The sequence below is a fragment of the Hibiscus syriacus genome, unplaced genomic scaffold (assembly GCF_006381635.1).
Source record: "Hibiscus syriacus cultivar Baekdansim isolate YM2019G1 unplaced genomic scaffold, ASM638163v2 tig00116968_pilon, whole genome shotgun sequence".
NCBI classification, from domain to species: Eukaryota; Viridiplantae; Streptophyta; class Magnoliopsida; order Malvales; family Malvaceae; genus Hibiscus; species Hibiscus syriacus.
In genome coordinates this window covers 610,508-632,585 of record NW_024063492.1, presented here as the reverse complement: position 1 = coordinate 632,585, position 22,078 = coordinate 610,508, and the positions used below count along the sequence as shown (strand labels likewise).

At 34.4% G+C, this 22,078-nt stretch overlaps 2 protein-coding genes and 1 pseudogene across 2 annotated transcripts; 2 read left to right on the top strand and 1 right to left on the bottom strand.

Annotated features, from left to right (window-relative positions):
• Positions 1-9,912: 9,912 nt before the first annotated feature.
• LOC120191388 lies at positions 9,913-12,299 on the bottom strand (annotated as a pseudogene).
• A 3,535-nt stretch (positions 12,300-15,834) lies between these two features.
• Positions 15,835-20,504, top strand: LOC120191384 (WD repeat-containing protein ATCSA-1-like). Its single transcript, XM_039194344.1, has 9 exons — positions 15,835-16,198; positions 16,324-16,584; positions 16,665-16,824; positions 17,600-17,778; positions 18,412-18,655; positions 19,070-19,224; positions 19,342-19,431; positions 20,219-20,290; positions 20,404-20,504. Exons 1-9 carry the CDS (start codon positions 16,049-16,051, stop codon positions 20,443-20,445), a joined length of 1,353 nt encoding a protein of 450 aa, XP_039050275.1. The 5' UTR covers positions 15,835-16,048; the 3' UTR covers positions 20,446-20,504.
• A 674-nt stretch (positions 20,505-21,178) lies between these two features.
• LOC120191441 (F-box/kelch-repeat protein At5g43190-like) lies at positions 21,179-21,839 on the top strand. The gene has a single exon (XM_039194394.1). It carries the CDS (start codon positions 21,475-21,477, stop codon positions 21,823-21,825), a length of 351 nt encoding a protein of 116 aa, XP_039050325.1. The 5' UTR covers positions 21,179-21,474; the 3' UTR covers positions 21,826-21,839.
• The last annotated feature ends 239 nt before the right edge of the window (positions 21,840-22,078 follow it).

Here is a 22,078-nt window from a genome sequence, read left to right as displayed (position 1 = left end):
CCTCAACTCATAGGCTGCTTGGAAAAAGTCCGTTGCTAGTTGTGTCGTAACCGTCTTTCGATTGGGCCACGAAATTAGACCTCGACTTGAAAAATATGGATTGGAGTCGTCACCGATCATTTTAAAACGAATTTAGGTGGGTCGGACATCATCTTATCTTATCTGCGTTTTTACCAGAAATGTATCAGGTTCAAGAGTCGGTTACGGTTAAGGAAGGATTAGCACCCTTGAACCGTCCTTTCGGTACCAATTAATTTATCAGTTGTCTTAGTTGTGAAAATTTAAAATTAAAATTAAAATTTAACATACTCGACTCAAATTACTTACAATTAATTGATTTGAATACCCTTAAAAGATAAAAGTTATATTCATAGCGGAGTATAAAATCGAATTAGGATAGTAAGTGTGCAAACGTGAGAATAATAAATAAAACAAGAAAAAATGAAAAATAACAAAACACGTAAAAAATAATAAAAAAATAATAAAAATAAACAAAATGAATAAAATGTTAAAAAATAAAGACATAAATAAAGGGAAAATTTAATAGAGTAAAAAAATAAAAAAAAGGTAAAAGAAATTTAAAAAAATAAAAATAATGTGTACATATAAAGTAGTATTTACTAAAACAAATAAAAATAATAAATATATAATACTAAGTAAAACGAATAAAAAATAAAGATATACATGATATTAAGAAAAAAAATAATAGAAAAAATAAAATAAAGTAAAAATATAATATATATATATATATAAATAAATAAAAGCAAAATTAGAATATTAAAAAAATATATAAAAACGTATATAATATAATATTAAGAAAAAATATATACATAGTAAATGGAGAAAAATTATATATATATATATATATATATATATATATATATATATATATATATATATAATAAAAATAATATAATATAAATAAAAAAGAGGAATATAGTAAATAAATAAAAAATATAAAAAATAAATATATATATATAGGGACAAATTAATATAAAAGTAAAATTAAAGGGTAAATTTCAAGTAAATTAAAGATTAAGATTGACTTGGGGGGAATATTAAATACTTTAAAAAAAATGAACATGCCTCAGGAGTAGATGTTCGAAACTTCGAAACTCCACCCCTTTTTGGTCATCGACGCAACCCACGCTTTGGGTTATTCAAACCAAATTTCAAGAAAAATAACATGCACATGCGAGAAATGAACGAATCAATGTAAAAAAGATGCTACTTTTTATTTCCTTTCGAATCGTTACAATATATCTGTATATTGTATGTAAATCGTGTGTTACAAATGGGGAGGATTACATGTATTTATAGTGAAAAAAAACTAACTATTTTTAGAATCCTATTAACAATAGAATCCCAATGCAACTAGACTCCTTGCTCGGTTGTTGCACGTTTGTTAGTATGGTTGTTGCTTTAAAAGATATGGTGGTGAAAGAGTCCTCTTAGGAGAGGAACTCTTGCTAGTTTTATCTTTTAAGAAAATGGGTGTCTACAGCTGCCCCTCTTTGTCTTTTTTCGTAGAATAAAAAATAGGACAAAGATAAAAAGACACAAATTTTCATTCTGTGGAGTTGAAGAATAACTCCCTGTCGAATTGAATTACGGATGGCTCATCCGTCACGAAGTTGAGTCAATCTTGAAATGATTTGAATCAGAATGTGGCTTCTTGTTGTAGTCTACTTTGGTCTTCTTCTCGGTTTAAAGACCTTAGCTAAAAATTCGTCTGTAAAGTAATCTTTTGACTCCACAATGTGGTTGATATGCCCTCGAAAAAAGTCTTCGCTTGCGGAAAAAATGCTTCTTGCTACTAAGGCACGACTAACCCAGACCTTCTTCTCGGCTTGAAAAACCTCGATTGCAGCCAGACAAAAGTGTGATTGAGGTGTCATCGAGCTGAATGGAATCAAACTCGACAATTTTATTGACAGATAGTCCTTCTTGCCTTGAGCTATGCTGTAAATGATGTGCATTAGAGCTGAGCATAGTCGAACTCGAAGGTCTTTTGGTGACAGATAACCCTTCTAGCCTTGAGTTATGCTGTAAATGATGTGCCCTCGAAGCTGAGTGTAATCGAACTCGAAGGTTTGGTATTTCAAGAGAAACATTTTCAAAGGGTTTTTGTGTGTGTGTTTCAAGAGAAACAATTTCGAGGGTTTTTTTGTGTTTCAAGAGAAACTGTCTCAAGAGGGACAAAATTTGTTTCAAAAGAAACTGTCTCAAGAGAGACAAAACTTAGTTCTAAAAGAAATTGTCTCAAGGGAGACGAAATTTGTTTCAAGGAAAAGATATTCAAAGATTTTGTTTCAAGGGAAACTGTCTCAAGAGAGACAAAATTTGTTTCAAGGGAAACCGTCTCAAGAGAGACAAGATTTTGTTTCAAGGGAAACTGTCTCAAAACTCGTTTTAAGGGGAACTGATTTAAATATTTTGTGTTTCAAGGGAAACGTTTTCAAGGTTTATGTTTCAAGAGAAACTATCTCAAGGGAAACAAAATTTTGTTTCAAGGGAAACTATCTCAAGAGAGACAAAATTCATTTCAAAGGAAATGTTTTCAATGTTTATGTTTCAAGAGAAAATATCTTAAGGGAGACAAAAATTTGTTTCAAGGGAAACTACCCCAAGCGAGATAAAATTTATTTCAAGGGAAATGTTTTCAATATTTATGTTTCAAGAGAAACTGTCTCAAAGGAGACAAAATTTCGTTTCAAGGGAAACTATCTCAATCGAGATAAAATTCATTTCAAGGGAAATGTTTTCAATGTTTATGTTTCAAGAGAAACTATCTTAAGGGAGACAAAATTTAGTTCCAAAAGAAAATGTCTCAAAGGAGACGAAATTAGTTTCAATGAAAACAGATTCAAATATTTTGTTTCAAGGGAAACTTGGAAAATGTCTCAAGAGAGACAATGGTGAGCACGATTCCCTTCGTCGTGAAGTTGAAACCGTGGATGACCCCTTCGTTGTGAAGTTGAGCCTTGGAATTGGATATCCTTCGTCGTGAAGTTGAAATCCAAGTAAGTTGTATTGTTTCGAGTCCAATATCCTCCGCCATGAAGTTAAAATTGGCTCTGGGACTAGGAAATTATTTGTTGACAGCCAGCCGCCCCTTCGCTGTGAAGTTGAGTTTGTGCTGTCTCGAGTCCAATATCGTTCGCTGTGAAGTTGAAATTGGCTCTGAAATTGGGAAATTGTTTGTTGACAACCAGTCGTCCCTTCGTTGTGAAGTTGAACTTGTGTTGTCTCAAGTGGCACGATATCCTCCGTCGTGGAGTTGAAATCGTGGATGTGTGGGTACGATATCCTCCGTCGTGGAGTTGAAATCACAGGTGGCTCTTTCATCGTGAAGTTGAGCCTTAACTTGGATATCTTTTGTTGTGAAGTTGAAATCCAAGTATTGTATGTTGCGGGTGGACACGATTCCTTTCGCCGTGAAGTCGAAACCGTGGATGACCCCTTTATTGTGAAGTTTGGCTTCGAGCTAGATATCTTTCGTCGTGAAGTTGAAATCTACTCTCGAGCAAATTGTGTCGCTTTGAGTTCAATATCCTTCGCCGTGAAGTTAAAATTGACTCTGACTGAAACTGGAAAGTTGTTTTGTTGTCAGACAGTCGCCCCTTCGCTGTGAGGTAGAGCAACCACCATGTGCTTTTGAATCGAGCATCGTTCATCTTGAAGTTGAAACTTGACTCTAAAAGCTGCAAAAACTTATGTATACTAAAAATGATAAATGTGATGCTCTTAAGTATGTCTAAGATGCATGTAACATGAATTAGTTCTATTTTATCCCCTGGATGGAGTCTCGTGCTTTGTGTGCTTGTTCCTGCATATGGAGGAAATGCCTTCAAAAGGTCTGATAATTTGCATCAGGATGTTGAATTCCCAAAGATACCCCAATATTCGATGTTGAATATCAAAAACTACCCCAACATTTGATGTTAAATCTAAAAAAATGTCCCAACATTTGATGTTGAATCTTCAAAGATGCCCTCATTGTTCCTGATTTCTTGCTTCAGCATTGATTCTAAGCATGAGTTTTGTGTTTGCGAGCCACATGTCATTTACCAAGATCCACTCTAGAGAGATTGTCTTGTTTTGAAAAAAAATGTTTTTCTTTCTCTTTTATTTTCAAAGTTCTGAAAATATCAAAAAAGAGTTTCGAAAAATGTTTAATCAAAAGTTTTGAAAATATTACCCCTTTCACGGATTTACAATTGAGACAAATCATAAAACTAGAGTTTAATGGATATCAAAGAATTAATTACATTGTTAATCCTTTAATAAATTATAGTTATTTGACACGTGCCAATATCAAATCTATTTTTGGGAAATGGTTAAGTAAGGAAACGATAAAAAAGTCTCAAGTTATTGTGTTTGGTCAAAGGTTTGGCATTTTTGTTTATTTGATGCTCAAAGGTTTGATGGGGTAGCTTGGATGCTCCTCTATTGGAAGTGTTCTCCGATTCCCAGCTTTCATAGTCACGCTCGGATTGTGCGATGCCTTATCAAGGAATTTGTGCTATCGCCTCAACTGCCCAATTTTTGTATTCGAGTCACCTTTTCAGGTTTTCAACTCGAATCCTCCTTTGGTTTCAAGACGTCATTCAGTAATTTACGTCTTGAACCCCCATTTGTTATTTTTCTCTATCATATATTAATTACACTATTATTTGTAAATAAAGATTAATCCTGATGGGCGGTATGAAATCTGAAGATAGTCTCTTCTGTTCAGAAATTCATGTATGATTAGAATGGACTTTTAAGGCACGTAACATAGGTCATGGTTCATGATTATAAAAGAAAGGGATAAAAGGCTCAAACAAGTGTTTAACGGTGATTGAACCAATGATCAATTCATTCTGATGCCTTCGATCATATATTGCTCAATTTGAATCTGCTCGTATGTGTTTCTCTCTTGATGCTCCATGATCTTCGAGTAGAGTGATACAGTAATTCAGAAATGATTGTGCTTGATCAATCTCATTTGATGCTCTATGATCTTCGAGTGAAGTGGTTCAGTGATTCGGAAATGATTGTGCTTGATCAATCTCATAGTTTAAATCTCGATGCGTCGTTTGAATCGATATAATCTTTGCATATGCATCTTGTCTTCTTTTTTCTTTTTTATTTTCTCTTTGCTTTTTTCTATTTTTTTTTTGTTCTGATTGAATTTTTGCACTTGGCATTTGGTTCACCTTTTGGTACCTCATCTGAATCAATGTCTTCACTCATGCGAGCAAATTTTCTCCACCTTGCCCCTTAGTGTGAAGGGTGATTCTTGGTTAGGGTTGAATCAGAAGAAAAAATACTATAGGCTCAAAAGGGGGACACAAGGGATATATATTTTCTCTTGTTATAAAGGGATAAAGAAAGAATGTCGTTCATCATTTCATACATGGAAGCTTTCACAGAAGAGGTATACCCAGGGGGATAGATTTTCAGGATTATTTTTATTCACATGAAAACAGTGTAATTAATGCATGGTAGAATTATTTTGAGTGGATTTTTCTTTCTGCTTCTTGCCCCCAACATATCCCAATGTTCAGGCTCCCTACGAGATGCCCCAAGTTGTGTCTTAGAAGAATGCTCATGTTCAAATGAACAACTCAATGCCTTGGGTTTTAATGGTATAAAAATGTCAGTTTTGAGTCTAAAAAGACAATGGCATGACTTTATTGACTCAAAGAAAGGTATGGGTGTATCAAAAAGATAAAGACATTGTTTAAAAAAAATTCAAAGGGAGGTAGTGTCAAAATTTGGTCTTTTTGGTAATGACCATGAGTTATTTTGGGTAAAGAATCAAGGTATTTTATTTTGGGGTTTGAGACAGGATAAGAACGATATAATCTTGGCATATGTTAAAAATCTATAATTCTTGAAGAATTAAAAGAATCCTTAATTCATTTAATATTCGAAGAACTAAAGATTAAAATTTGTTCAATTGCTCCACCTTAGAAAGTAGCATAAATTCAATCGTTTAAAAGATTAAACAAACATAAAAGATCAAAGAAGTGTTCAAACAAAACAATCCTCTAAGTGCAAATGGCATATGCAATGCCCCCTTCTTCGGCTGTCCATGCCCCTGAAGCCATCAGGTTTTGGATCTTGCGCTTCAATGCCTTACAGTTCTCAGAGGAATGTTTGGGAGTTCCTATATGGTAACTGCAAACAACTTCAACATCGTAGCCCTTAGGAGATAGGGACTCTTCTTTCAGATCATCCTGGCAGGCTTAGTCCTACAATCAACTAATCAAGCTCCCATTGTACTGATTTCAGTTTTTTCTTTAATTGTTAAAATCTTGCTTCCATGTGGTGTTATGTGGTTAAGACCACTTCATCGAATCCTCCATGAAGAAATTTCATGTTTATGAAAATGCTTAAAAATGAAATGTAGATGCAAAATGCAAAAATGCATGAAATGTTCGAGGCATTGATCCAAAAACATGTATGTTATTATAAATAATCTTTATTGGGACAAAAGTGTTTTATCTTTTAAGAGACAATAAACATATTTAAAGGTACATTCGGACTAAATCCTCTAAACCCATAACAGGTTGACTAGTCATTTGTCTTTGTCTTTCGCCGGTTGAATAACCTGTTGAACTGCTCCGACCTCTCTGGATGAACCGTGAAAATGTTGAGTTGTTTTTTGTACTGGTTTCCAAAAGTATCGAATGACTTCATCTTTGGCTTTCATCCTTTATTGAATCAGAAACTCCATTGAAATCCTCCATCAAAGGGATTATCCGAAGTTCATTTGCTTGTTTCTTGAATTTGTCGACAATGACTTGCCATCTTGTTCTTGTAGTCTTTGAATGGATTCTCGAGGTTAGTAATATTTTTCTCGTCTTGCCCCTACCACATTTGTCAACCCATTTTTGAAAAGTTAACTTTTGATGTATTTGATTGTGGGCACCACGTCTTCTTGATCGAATGTGACACATAGTTGCCTTGCAGATTGTCCTCCTTTTCTTTCTGAGTCTTTTCTGACCATAGTCGGACCCCTGCGTTCTTATCTCTTGTATTACAACCCCTTTTTTCATTAATACAAATTATTTATGGTTAACGAACACGTTTTTTGGTGGATCAACACCTCTCTTTAATGATACAGATGATTGAAATAAAAATAAAAGAGAGAAAAAAATGAAAAGAGTTAGTAAGGTAAAGATAATAATCAAAACAATCATGAAAATAAAAGTCATACCCTACAAGATATCTACCCCACATGTTTATTATTCCTATCTGGACATGATCTCTATCTCGCAAGTTGATTTTGAACAAGACCTAACCGCATAAATTTCTAGTTTACATGCTTTGAACAGAAAGTAAAGCATGAAACAAAACAACCTAGAATTTGGAATGAGGTTTTGGGGTGGGCTCTAATTCTCCATAGCCTCTCGGTTTAGGTTCTAAAAAACGGTACCCGAGTTCTCATTGCCGGTGCCCCCTTGGGCTTACCAGACCCTTAGTCCTAAGCCCATTACAAGCTCGTGTGGACTAAGTTAAACTCGAGAGGAAACATTCCCTTATGCCCATACGAAGAATAAATTCCCACGAAAGCGTCACTTTCGCCCCCACTTAAAAGGGTTCGGAGCTCGGGTATAGAGCCTGAGATGAAAATTTTGAAAAATCTGAAATCATTAAAAAAACGTCAGTACAACTATTTATTTGAAAAATAATCAAAGATAAACAATTAGAATCGAATAAATAAATTAAAATTTAAACTTGTAATTTTCGCTAAAAAAGACAACCGAAAATTAATTTTGGTCTGACTCACTTACATGTCCGGAGTCGCCAAGCTGTCGTAACCGTCTTTCGGTTGGGCCCCGAAATTGGGCTTCGACTTGAAAAATATGGATTGGAGTCGCCATCGACCATTTTAAAACGAATTTAGGTGGGTCGGACACCATCTTACCTGATCCGCGTTTTTTACCAGAAATGTGTCGGGTTCGGGAGTCGGTTACGATCAAGGAAGGATTATCACCCTTAAACCACCCTTTCGGTACCAATTAATTTGTCGGTTGTCTTAGTTGCGAAAATTTGAAATTTAAATTAAAATTTAACAGACCCGATTCAAATTACTTACAATTGATTGATTTGAATACCCTTAAAAGATAAAAACGTTAGATTCGTAGCAGAGTATAAAATCGAATTAGGATAGCAAGTGTGCAAACGTGAGAATAATAAATAAAACAAGAAAAAATGAAAAATAACAAAACACCTAAAAAATAAAAAAAAAATTAAATAAAATTAAACAAAATGAATAAAATGTTAAAAAACAAAGAAACAGATAAAGAGAAAAAATTAATGGAGTAAAAAAATAAAAAAATGTAAAAGAAATTAAAAAGGAATAAAAATAATGTGTACATATAAAGTAGTATTTACTAAAACAAATAAAAATAATAAATATATAATACTAAGTAAAACAAAGAAAAAATAAAGATACATATGATATTAAGAAATAAAATAAAAAATAAAATAAAAATATAATATATATAAATAAATAAAAACAAAAATAGAATATTAAGAAAATATATATAAAAACGTATAAAATATAATATTAAGAAAAATATATACATAGTAAATGGAGAAAAATTAATACATCTATACATATATATATATATATATATATATATATATATATAATGATATAAGATATATAATAAAATAATATAATATAAATAAAAAAAAGAGGAATATAGTAAATAAATAAATAAATATAATTAAATATATATATATATATATATAGGACGAAATTAATATAAAAGTAAAATTAAAGGGTAAATTTCAAGGTAAATTAAAGATTAAGATTAACTTAGGGGAATATTAAATACTTTAAAAAAATGAACATGCCTCAGGAGTAGATGTTCGAAACTTCGAAACCCCACCCCTTTTTGGTCATCGGCGCAACCCACACTTTGGGTTATTTAAACCAACTCTCTAGAAAAATAACATGCACATGCGAGAAATGAACGAATCAATGTAAAAAAGATGCTACCTTTTATTTCATTTTCGAATCATTTACAATAGCTTTGTCTTTGTATTTTTTCGTGCTTTCCTCTGTATCTTGTATGTAAATCGTGTGTTACAAATGGGAAAGATTACATGTATTTATAGTGGAAAAAACTAACTATTTTTATAATCCTATTAACAATAGAATCCTAATGCAACTAGACTCCTTGTTCGGTTGTTGCACGTTTGTTGGTATGGTTGTTGCTTTAAAAGATATGGTGGTGGAAGAGTCATCTCTCCTACTAGTTCTATATTTTAAGAAAATTGGTATCTACAAATTATAACGAACCATCCATTTTTTCAATCAATCCAAGGTTCATCCATACATCATGATTTGTAGGATCTAAACGAAGAGCATTCATTAGGAAGCTTCTTGCGATTGGAAGTGATTGACCACCAAATTGCCGGAGTAATGATGCTGTTGAAACAATGCTTGGTACGTAATCTGGTTCTATTGACAGTGAGACTGAGAATGATACCAGGGCCTCTTTATAAAGTGATTGGGCTTCAAATAACAAACCTGCAAAACAAACACCTTTGAAATTAAAAAGGAACCGCATAAACAAGCATGCAGTGGTAGATAGACTTGTACTTGTTGTATGCCAAGTGCCAACTTTTGGGTTAATAAAGTTCAATTGACTTAGCTTTGTCTAAACATATTTCTGCATCAGGCCACGAATCAAAATTGGTATAAATAGTAGAGCTCGATCTTGCCAGACAGCCATTTCCATATTTCTTTCAGCTGCAGTCAGCAGAAGACATCAGAACAATGGTGAAAAACGTTTTGCTTTTTCACCTTTAGCTAGGTTTTTCTTTTACTCTTGTTTAAAGAGAAAAGATCACTGAACAACAGTGTCGAACTAGCCAGTATTTTAAGTTAATTACAACCATAATCTGAAAATGCATGAATGTAGTTCATACTCCAGTTTGAGGCCAAAGAACTCGTACCTCTGTATCAGAACTATTTGCATGAACAGAGTTACTAGACTGTGCTTCTCTTTGTGCTCAAACCAGAGACAGCAAGGTTCGGTAAGTTTCAATTGCTTGCTTGGGCCGTTGCTGAGCAATCTGAAGTACAGCTTTCAATCTAAGAAGTTCTAACTGATCCATCCTACTGGCTTCATCTAAAGCAAACTCAAGTATTGTTTCAGCATCTTTGAACCGCCTGTCAGCAGAAAGTATTAATGCTAATAACTTCCATCCTCTTCCCGAGTTTTAAGCCACCATGCTAGAATACTTCATTGCGTTGTCGAAGGCTACATCAAAATTCCTCTGAACTGCATTTTCCAAACTGAGGTTAAGCATCACTTCTGGGTCTTCCTTCATGCTGAGAGAAGCATAGTTAAGAGAGGTCAAGGATTCTTTCTGGAAGAGAGTTCTTTCAGAATCTGATATGGAAATTCTAGCAGCATTCCCATAGCAAATGCCAAGGAACTTATGGGCTTGAACCTTGAAATGTCCATTCACTTCATCCGCCAAATTGATCACATTACGAGCAAAAGTTATTCCATGATGAGCATGCTTTGGATCTTGGATCTTGAGAAGATATATAAGCACCAAACAATAAAGCAAGGATATGAGATTCGTGCTTTGCTTCGGACAGGCTGGAACCTTCTCTAACAAGTTCAATGCCACCTCATTCTGTCCAGCAGAAGCATGACAAAGAGCAAGAAAATACCACCTCTCAGCTCTGTCATATATGCCCGGAGGGGCCTGCTCCCCATGTTCTGCTATTAATTCAAACTGCTAAGTAACTGAGAGAGCAAAAGTGAGATGATCCATAATTTCTGCATCCCACTTTATTTCTCCAAAAGCCATTTTTTGCATAAATGCTAGAAGGATAAGTATTGCTTCCTCTGTATTACTATTCGGGGTATTTCAACACCACCATAAAGTAGTGTGGCACAGGGTTTTAAATCGCGGTCGCTATTGCGGCCGCGGATGCTATTGCGGCCGTCGGGGTAATTCGGACGGCGGCGAAACCGTTATATCGCGACCGAAATCGCGGTCGCGGACCGTTTTTTAAAACCTTGGTGTGGCAGCCAAGTCTTTTTGTACGCTTGCTAACCTTTGGGGATCCAAATTCCATGGCTTGACTAAAGCACGACGATACTCGGTTATAGCTTCATCGAGATAACCAACCTTAATCCATAGATTAGGAAGCAATTCCAATGCTTTGTGAAATATTTCTTGTAGCTTGCAATCTTCTGCAATTCCCTCATGCATTCCATTAGGCAGTGCCGCCTCAACTACGTCTAAAATTAATTTGCAATCGTTTGCAGCCTCTGATAAATGTAAAAAACACAAAGCATCAAAACCATTTAAAGCTTACATTCTAACAACAATTCCATAGATATATAAGCCATCCACCAACAAGGGCAATGTCATTTGAACTGTCCAAGAACTTGGTTAAATGCAATCGAAACTACACTAAATCATCGCTCATCTTGATCCAGACATGCTCAGGGAATCGTAAGATTATAAGATCAGTACTTCCTAAGAAGTAAGCAGTCTATTGTGAAGCAAACCAATTATGTAAGTTCCTAGTAGGGAGAAATTAGAAATACCTGTAATATGCCCAAAGTTCCTCCAACGATTTTGCTTTCAATAAAATGGCTTCCAGAAGTAAGCTCACTGACTGCACTGACATCGCAGTAGGAGGGATAACGTCACCTTTGGATCGTGGTTTGCGTTGCCGGGTTCTCTCAACAATAGCCATAGTTATCCTTGGTGTCAAACTTTTGATGTCAAGACCCTGAAAAACCTGAAGCGCTGCATCGAAATTCACTCTTTGATACTGTAGCCTCGCCAACAGCGCCCTTGCTTCCTGCAAATCGTTCGAAAAACAAAACAAATTAGCTTGCAAATGATGGGTTTGAAGAACAGATCGATTTGACAAATATAAGCTCTTGCCCACCTCATAGTTTAAGGAGAGAGCTTCTTTGAGAGTGGATTCAACTTCATCCACTTGAACATCCTCAAGCTTCGATTCCCAGTCTCCGGTCCGAGATGAAGGTCAACTGGCAGAGAAATCTCTGGTTGCTAAGGACTCCGGCGACTGTGGAACATCTTCAAACTCGAACTGTTCACCTGAGAAAGGACACATCATCTTCTCCAAGGAAATAACCGCCTACGATCTGGATGTCAACAGCTGGAGAAAAATGGATTGGATCAAAAAAAACATACTGACGCAATTGCATTTAAACCGTAATGGAAGTCAGTTATTGAACAGTTACAATATAATAAAACTGAAATGGAAATCCACAAACAAGTATCGATTACAGCAATGACCTCATAAATCAATGATTGAGCCCAAATGGAAAAAGGCAAAATCTCTTGCGGGAGCAAATAGTAAGTTATAGGAGGAAACGCCAACAACAATAAGATAATGCGTATTGAAAGAGGAAAAGAAATATTCACATGGAATGAAAAGAGCGAGACCAAAGAATAAAGCAGAGCAGAGCTTTGGACTTGCCAAAAACCAGCAGCGGTGGCTTACACCATGAAAGCTACTTCTCTTGTTTCTTTATTTTCTGGTTTTGTTTCAATTCATATATTATTTCACCATTTCCTCTTTAAAAAAAAGTTGGTGACAACTGAAACCAAATATTTTTTTTTTGGAAGAAGAAACCAAATACTTCAAAAATAAATAATGGAGTGGTTTTAGAGGTGTTTTTACCGAAATATCATTTTCATACCCATTAATTACCTGCCAGACTTCTCTCCTAATATCTCCATGAAGACACATGAGAAGAAGTATTTTAAAAAATGTATTTTATAAAATTAAAAAAATAAAACTATAGGAACTAACATAATAATTTACAACATATTAATTTCATGAGTTAAAGAGTTTAATGGGGTTAGCTTATATATGTATATTAGAGTGTTTAGGTTATGTTTCTTGACAATGTAAGATAAAAGCTAAAAGGTATATTCTTTAATTTTTTTCTGTTGATTCGGTGATCCGATCCGAAATTTTAAATATTCATTTTTTCATTTTTCGGATAATTCGGATTGGACACCTGAAATTTTTTCAGATAATCGGATCAGATATAGGATTATCCGGAAAAAATTCTACCTTTAGATTTTAGATACTTTAGCCTAATAAATGATGTGTAACACACTATTCCATTAAAGCTCTAACTCAATAAATATTAGAGTATTTAATTATTTATTGTTTGTAGTAATTAAATATATATATATATATATATAGTAGAAATGTCAAATAAATTACATTAAGTCATAAAATTTAAAATTTTAAAATTAATTTTTTTGTCAAATTAAATTTTATTTTCGAATTCAGATATTCAGTCTGAAAAATCGGATATTTGATAAGAATCACTATTTAAATATCCGAAATTTTTGGATATCCTAATTTTCGGATCAGACCGGATCCGACATTCAATTTTGCACACCCTAGTATTTGTTGTTTGCTTAATATAATAAAATTAAGGGTAAATTATGTGTTTAGTACTTAAATTATCAGTTTTAGTTCATTTTGGTACCTAAACTTTCAATTGTTTCAAAACTATATCTAAAGTTTAATTTTTATTTCATTTTAGTGCCCGTTCAAAATTTAACGTTAAATTTTTAAAAAAATTGAAAGTTTAAGTACTAAAATGGACCAAAAACGATAGTTTAGATACTAAATGTATTAACTTTTTAACGGTGGGTACTAAAATGAAACAAAAACTAAACGTTAGGTACGATTTTAAAAAATTAAAAATTTAAGTACTAAAACGGATCAAAACAAATACTTTAGGTACTAAATGTGTAGTTTACTCTAAACTTAAAAGTTGTTTTGTATGTGTCAACGTGTGAATTGATGCAAGCCAATGCCCAATGGTGTTTTTGCAGAGATATAGGGAGCTTAGCAGCTAGATTCTTTCTTGTCATTTTTCGGCCTTATTTTCTTTTCTTTTTTTTCTTTCCTCTCTGTATTTTATTTTGAAATTTTGGGTTGAGGGATTGAGGGACTGGTTTTTTTTTCATTAATATTTTAATTTTTTAAATTAAATATTAATATTATAATATCTGTTTTTTCGATTATTATGATAATAATATAATATATATCGTTGATGGCATGTGTTATTATCCAATTAAGGGATTAATTTATTAAATTAAAATTAATTTAATATAATATATAAATAATAAAGATTAAATATATAATTGTATTAACTATATTATTTATAACGTTATTTTTTATTAAATGTTGAAGTAATAATAAATTATTTAATTAATCTATTTTAAATAATTAAATAATATGATAGACGGTCAAGTAATGACCCTAATTCAAGAGTGAAAATAACAATTATACATGAACTACTTTAGTATCACTACGTATAATTTTCATGGTTTGCTTCCTTGTTACAACTGGCAACCGCATATTATTCGTTAAATTTAATAATTAAAGGATGAGTTATTTTTATGGAAGCATTAAATTTAAGTAATTGTGTATATTTGTATATTATTAATGATTAAAAATATTATGAATAAATATTATTTTACGGGGTAAAGTATATAAATTGTCTCCTAATTATAGGATATTGACTATTAAATGTTATAAAATGATTCTTCAACTATAGAATGTTGTTTTGTTAAGTCTCTAGACTATTAAAAGTTACAAATTAGTCGTTTGACTATCCATTATATTCCAAATCCATCCATTTTCTGTTAAAAATTGACGATTGCCTAAGCTGGACGTTAACACGATGACTGAGATATAATAGTCGTTTGAGATTCTGAGATTAGATTTTTTATATCACAATTAGCATATAACATATAACTCATAATATCGTCAATTTTCAACGGAAAATGATGAGTTTGGAACATAATGAATAGTCAGATGACTATTTTGTAATTTTTTATAATCGATGGACTCAACAAAGCAACACTCTATAATTGGATAATTATTTTATAACTTTTAATAATCGAGAGACTTAATAAAATAATCTAATAGTCGGGGACCATTTATTACTTTACTCTATTTTGTAATTACTATAGATTTTTTTAACAATGAAAACTAAATTCCATTAATAGAAACAATTGAATGAATCAAAATTACAACGCATTCAAAGAGAAAATTGGAGACAATAGTCACATAAAAACTCATACATAAAATAAAATTATTAATGCCAAAGATATGAAAAAATATTCCGTTGAGAATAACGTCAAATATCAAAAGAACTAAATAATCTTCATAAAGTTCATTGTTTTTGTTGAACTAAACGCTTTACGAAATAATAAAAGAGTGGTGAGTGAATTAAAAAATTTGACAGACTATTTCGCTATACAATTCTAGTTATATCAACAAATAACATTTTACCAAAAAATAAATTTAGTAGTATGTGATTACCGACAAACCAATTAGAAAACAAATGTGAGGATATTTGTGCAAGCACCAACACGATTGCATAGATATACGAAAAACTTACCAAAAGTCATAAGGAATTTGACACAAGAACAAAGAAAAACTGTAACAAAATAAAAAAAAACGTGTCATAAATGTATAAATTCTTATTTTAAATTCAAAAACTCAAGAGAAAAGTCAAAATAAAGGACATAGTATGAAAAAATTAAAAAAAATAATTACTGGTAATTGAAAAGTAATATTAAAATTAATATCATCCCTGACTAAATAAGAATCAAAAGAAATTTTGGATATGTTTTTCTTTCGGTTATCAGCTCCAGCTAGATGGTGTAAATGACCCAAAAGTCCAAAGGGCCCAAAAAAATCACCCATCAAAAGAATACCACGGGCAGCCCACCCTCTCCAAACACCCCTGTGTAGTTGTGGAAGCAGCAGCTCTGTGAAACAAGGGAGGGGAAGGGGGATGATTCAGACAAAAGCTCGGAAACTCGAGGGAGGGAGGGAAGCAACTGCCAAACAGGGGAATTGTGCCTGTTTCTGATGTTTAAAATTTGAAGCCGAGAAAGGCTTTGATAACTGGAAAGAGAAAAAAGAAGAAGAAGAAGAAACAGGAGATTTTTTTTATATAAAAAAAGTTGAGGCTGAAGAGATGCTACGAAAATGTGGAAGGAAATCGGAGATAGAGAAATGGGTAAAATCCGTCCGAATTCCTTTTCCAGTTGGATCAAATCCAATCGGATTTCGAATCTCCAACTCTCCAATAACAAAGACATCGTTTCTCCTCACAGAGGCTCCATCAATTCCCTTCAGGTGTTCGCTTTTTTAATATACAGCTCCTTCAGTTACCTGCTTTCTTATGATTATAATTAAACTATACTTTTCTTTCTTTATATGTATAGAAATTTATGGCCTTTTTTGGGTTATCGTGCAAATAGGTGGATTTGACTGAGGGAAGATATTTGTTATCGGGTGCATCCGATGCATCAGCTGCTGTTTATGATGTTCAAAGGGCAACTAACTATGAAGGAAATGGTTTGATTGCCAAACACAAATGTTTGTTTTCAGTCGATAAGCAACACGGAAAGGGACATAAATATGCCATTTCATCCGCCATTTGGTATCCTGTTGACACCGGACTATTCGTTACAGGTTCTTATGACCATTATATCAAAGTTTGGGATACGAATACCACCCAGGTATTTTATTTGTTTTATATTGTTTGTATTGTGAATACCGATTCTGGGTTTTCTTTAAACTGATTTGTTTGTTGTTATAGGTGGTGATGAATTTTAAAATGCCTGGAAAGGTTTATAGGACTGCTATGTCTCCACTGGCAACATCTCATATGTTGATTGCTGCTGGAACTGAAGATGTGCAAGTTCGACTTTGTGATATTGCTTCGGGGGCATTTGCTCACACTTTGTCTGGCCACCGTGGTATGCTGAAAGTTGATGGAATTAGTCCATTTCCATTTCTTGCTTTTATTGATTGGCTGCCATTGATTATTGATAGCTTTTATGTAGAATTTGTACTCAGAGTTAACATTTTGTGCTAAGTTTTTTATAATTAAGAATGCACATTTTTTATTGGTTGTCTGAATGCTGCATTTGACATCCAGATTATGTGGTTTATATGCACCAGTAAGTATGCTGAATTGTTGATATAAATTATAATAGAAAACTTCTCAAATCTGACCCTTCTTTTCAGGTCCACTGCGATCAATATATTTTTGTCTTAGCTAAAGTTAGACAAGAAGTTGTCTAACGTATAGGTTCTTTGGCTGCAGGACTATGATGTTGTGTACATGTAGCAGCTTATCTGATTTTCGACCAGCCCTGCAGCCAGAGAACTATCTTTTACTCTCAAGTTTATTTTGGTCTTGCAGCCTAAAGTATGAACTCTTCTTTTAAATTGCAATTGGCTGCATGAGAATAGATTCACTGTGTTTGCTACTTCTTCTTCTTCATCTTGAGGGGAGGGAGGCATGCTTATATTTAAAAGACCATTTTTGGATATTTTCTTTATGGTACGAAATACATCTTCCCTTTAACTGGTGGTAAGAATTTGACCATTCCGTCATCAAATGATGAACTCATAAAGCTAGCAGTGCTACAACCCCGATTCTCAGTTTTCACGCTTGGTAAATAAATTCTAGGGTACTGGAAATTGTTAACATGAAATGCTAAGTTCTATGTGATTCCGTGGTGGCAGATGGAGTAATGACTGTGGAATGGTCTACTTCAAGTGAGTGGGTCTTGATAACTGGTGGGTGTGACGGTGCAATTCGATTTTGGGACATTCGACGTGCTGGATGTTTTCTTGTTCTGGATCAGTCGCAGTCTCAACTCGGACGGCGACCACCTGTCTTGGCTCGTTCTGCTGCAAATAAGGTATGCTTGTTGTAAGCTTGGGTTTGTTGCATCACATCCACTTTCTTCTTCTTTATTGGTCCTATTCCAAACTAGTTACAAGATCATAATTTACATTTGAAGTTAATATTTTGAATTTGGTTAAAATAGTCATGGATGTAATCTTCTGTTTGTCCAAATCAAGGAGAACTGATTGTTTGCTATTTATGTACCATGATAGGAATGATGGCAATTCTAGTTAACTTTTCCTGGAGTGGATTATTATGCTGTCAGATCATCCTGATTCATGTATAAAGGGACAATTGCAGATTTTCAGGGTAGACGAGTTTAAGAAAATTGACATTGTCTTATAACTGTTGTGCTGGTATCAAAGTATCAGACACAATTCGACCCTCCCTCCCCCATCCATTAGGACAAATGCTATATTTTGTTTTATGGTTTTTGTCCTAGCCGCATGCTCCACTTGCATTTTTTCTTAAATAGCTCATCGTGTCAAATTAGATTTTTTATCTTGATAATTTTTTATTATATAGTGTAAAACTCTTCCTTTATTTATTTATCTTTTGGCCAGGAGTGCTAAGCTCTTCCTTTGGTTTGGATAATGAGTGTAAAGATCTTTTTCCTCGTGAATTTCTTTCTGTTGTACCTTTGCAGGTCTCAGTCTCAAAGTCACTGTCAGCAGGCCAAAACTCATTGGGAAAACCACGAGCTCCACAAAAGAAATATGCCAACGGGCATGGAATGAAACAGTTAACTATCGGTCGAATGCCAGCTAAGAGTTCTGCAAGACAAAGATTACATCCGGGGATGCTTTCCATTCAAGATCGTGCCACTGCTCATTATGGTGCTGTAACTGGTTTAAAAGTAACCGATGATGGCATGTACCTTCTAAGTGCAGGTTGAGTTTGATTTTTTTTCCCTTGTTAGTTATTTCTAGCTAAAGCTGATTCATATTAGTTGAGGGGCGTTCAATGTGTTATTAGGGAATCTGCTGTAGTCTATTAGGTAGCTTTAAAAACTGATTACAGGTGTCGTTTAGATGACTATAGCCTATCGGTATGCAAAAGCAGAAATTGAGTTAGATATAATCTGTAAATGAAGCTGCAATATTAATTGATTCTAAGCTTAGATCCATTTGACTGCTTCGTGGGTTTTATATGGAGCCCACTCTGATCATATAGAAAACTATCTGTGAAATTGTTTAACCTTCTCTTTTTTTTGTGAAAACGTAAAACAAAATTAGACAATAATCTCTTCAAATTACATAATAATATTACTTCTCTTCGTCTCGTGTTTTGTCTATTGAATTCAGGCTCTGATTCAAGGATAAAGCTGTGGGATCTTGAATCTGGATACAATACACTTGTAAACTTTGAAATGGTGCGCCTCCAAACAAGCAAGGCAATTCAGTTAGCCATATCTCAGGAAACAGCTCAAGTCTTTGTCCCATGCATGACAGTTGTGAAAGTAAAAATATTTTTTCTATGTCATCAATTTCGTTGATTTTATGCGAGTGTAGTTCATATTTTAAAATTATAATATTCTTCCAACAATTACACCTTAAACGTCCATTGAATTTTGTAGGCATTTGATATCTGGTCGGGTAAAATGTCCCTTGCATTTCGTGGTCACTATGAATCTGTTAACTGTTGTTGGTTCAGTTCACAGGATCAGGTATGACATAGTTTCTCTACAACTTTCCCAAGGCTAAATATACATTTTGGTACCTGAGGTTGGCTTCAACGTTCCATTCAATTTTGTACTTGGGCCTTTTTTTGGTCCAATAAGGTACATAACTTGCCTTTTTTTTCAAATTGGTACCTGAATTTGGTTTCATGGTTCAAATAAGTCATTTAGTGTAAGTACCAATTTGGCAAAAATACCAAGTTCAATACCAATTTGAACCAGGAAGAGAAGTTTAGGTACCAAATTGAACCTTAAAAAAACATGTTCAGGTAGTAAACTTAAGGTCCCAAATTGAACCTTAAAAGACAAGTACAGGTAGCTAACTGATCCAAGAAAAGCTTAGGCACCAAATTGGACATTAAAGCCAAGTTCAGGTACTTAAAGATGTATACCCAATTATATATATTGATAAGACATTTGTGAGACAAGACATCACTTATTGATCAGATGTTTGTAGGTTATGAACATAAATATGTTAAGACTACCCTAAAATGCTATTTTGGATATATACATTTTTTACCCCTATCTTTCAAACAATGATTGTACTGTTAAAGCACAAGAGTTGAAATAGTTTTATCAGATCATTATAGAACCAATCCACTCGAATCTAACTTTTAATAAATTGCTTACCAAAAATAAAGCAAATGCTTCATGCATATATTATATGTTTTCATAGCATGAAATCTAGTCGGATCTTTTTTATTGAAGACTGCCTTGCCGAACATCTTTGACCTTCGCCACCTTTTGACTGTGACTGATTGTTCACTGTTTTCAGGAACTATACACAGGCGGCAACGATCGACAAATTCTTGTGTGGTCTCCATGCGAACCGATGACAGATGACACGGTACTTCTTCCAAGTTCGAAGATTTCTTTTTCATTTCTTGTTGTTCCATTTGACTGCATTCTCATTTGGCTGTCTTACAAGATTGTTCTAACTAAACAAATTAAAAAACGCAGGATACAGCGCATACTAAAGATCAAGATAATTGGAGTGATTAGAATCTGCTGCTACACCGAGTTGTTCTATATAACGTGCCATCTTTAGCTTCTTCTTCCACTTGTATATATTATATGTATGTGTATATACACAGTTGTTTGCTTCTTGTCAATCATTTGTATTTCTTTTTCTTTTCGTTTGACCGTCTGTTGTTATTTAAAGGATATAATATATACATATGATTAGCGTTTAATGGAGGGATCATTTGTTGTCCTAAAACTAAGAAGGCTAGTAGTAGTATATCTCTAATTTCCTAAATATAATAAACCGGCCTGCCTTACCGCTCGTTAGTCAAATTTCCTGCGTGTGAATTTGGGAATCCGCATGTTCAACAGATGCTCAATCGTTAACGCAATTGCCACTTTATATATGTATATATTCCAGTCTCTCTATCTTCTATATCTCTAAGATAGGTTTGAAATGTGAATCACTTAACGCAGCAAAAGAAGACTTTTTACCCAACTTCTTAGTCTTTGTTCCCCCCCCCCCTCTTTTAGTTAACCTTAAAGTAACCCCATATTCAGCACGGCATCGAGCGGCTTCTCATCCGAAGATGGGATCAGGAAAACCCATTGTTGCAAAAAGCTTGAAATGTAGGACAGGCAGATCAGCAGAGATGGATCCTGGGAATTGGAGCAAGCTACCACCGGAACTTCTAGAGCACATACTTGGTTTTTGCCTCTTAAAACGTTCTTGAGTTTGAGGTCAACTCGTAAGCGTTTCAAGTCTCGTGTTCTCCCCTTGTTTCATTTCCAAACACTCCTCTGCTTCTCGGTTGTCTTCGTTTTTGTTGCTTTCCCATCGCCAGTGCTATGGCCATTTCCCTCTCTATAACACAATCCGTGGGGCTTGGCGCAATTTAGCACTCCCCTTCTCTTTCTTGCCGCCTCCCGCTGCTAACTTCAATCTCCTTTCATCATGTAACGGACTTGTCTGCTTCTCTCTCCCAAATTCGTCCTTTCCTTGTTTGCAATCTCTTGGCCAAATCTTCCAGGATTATTCAATTCCCTTTCTTCCCCTATGACTTTGAGATGCTTACTCTGGTTTCCACGGCGGATGGATATAAGTTCTTCATGCTTTGCCCAAAATCCCCTTCCAATTATGCTTTTTTGTACGACTCCAAGGATCATTCATGGACACAGTACGATGGTTTGCAGCCGCTGCTGGTTGAAAATTTCCATCAGGAAGGCGCGTCCTTGAATGGGTCTTTGTGTTTCGCTACCCCTGAACCGTATTCTGTAGTGTCCTTTGACTTGGACAATGGGAAATGGGAAACCCTCAACACTGAAATGCCGGGGGAGCTTACATTTGTGAGGCTGGTGACTGACACCAATGGAGGGAAACTGTATTTGGTTGGGGGAATGGAATCTCGAAGAGTTTGAGATTGTGGGAATTGGGTAGTGGAGGGAGGTGGGTGGAAGTGGAAAGGTTGCCAAAACTGATGTGCAGGAAGTTTATGTCTGTTTGTTACCACAACTATGAGCACGTTCATCGGGGTATGATCTGTGTGTGCTGCCACACATGGCCAGAGATTTTGTATTGCAAGGTTTCAAGGAGAAGTTGGCATTGGATACCCAAGTGCCCTTCACTCCCAGACAAGTGTTCGAACCCAAATAGACGACGAAGAAGAAATTC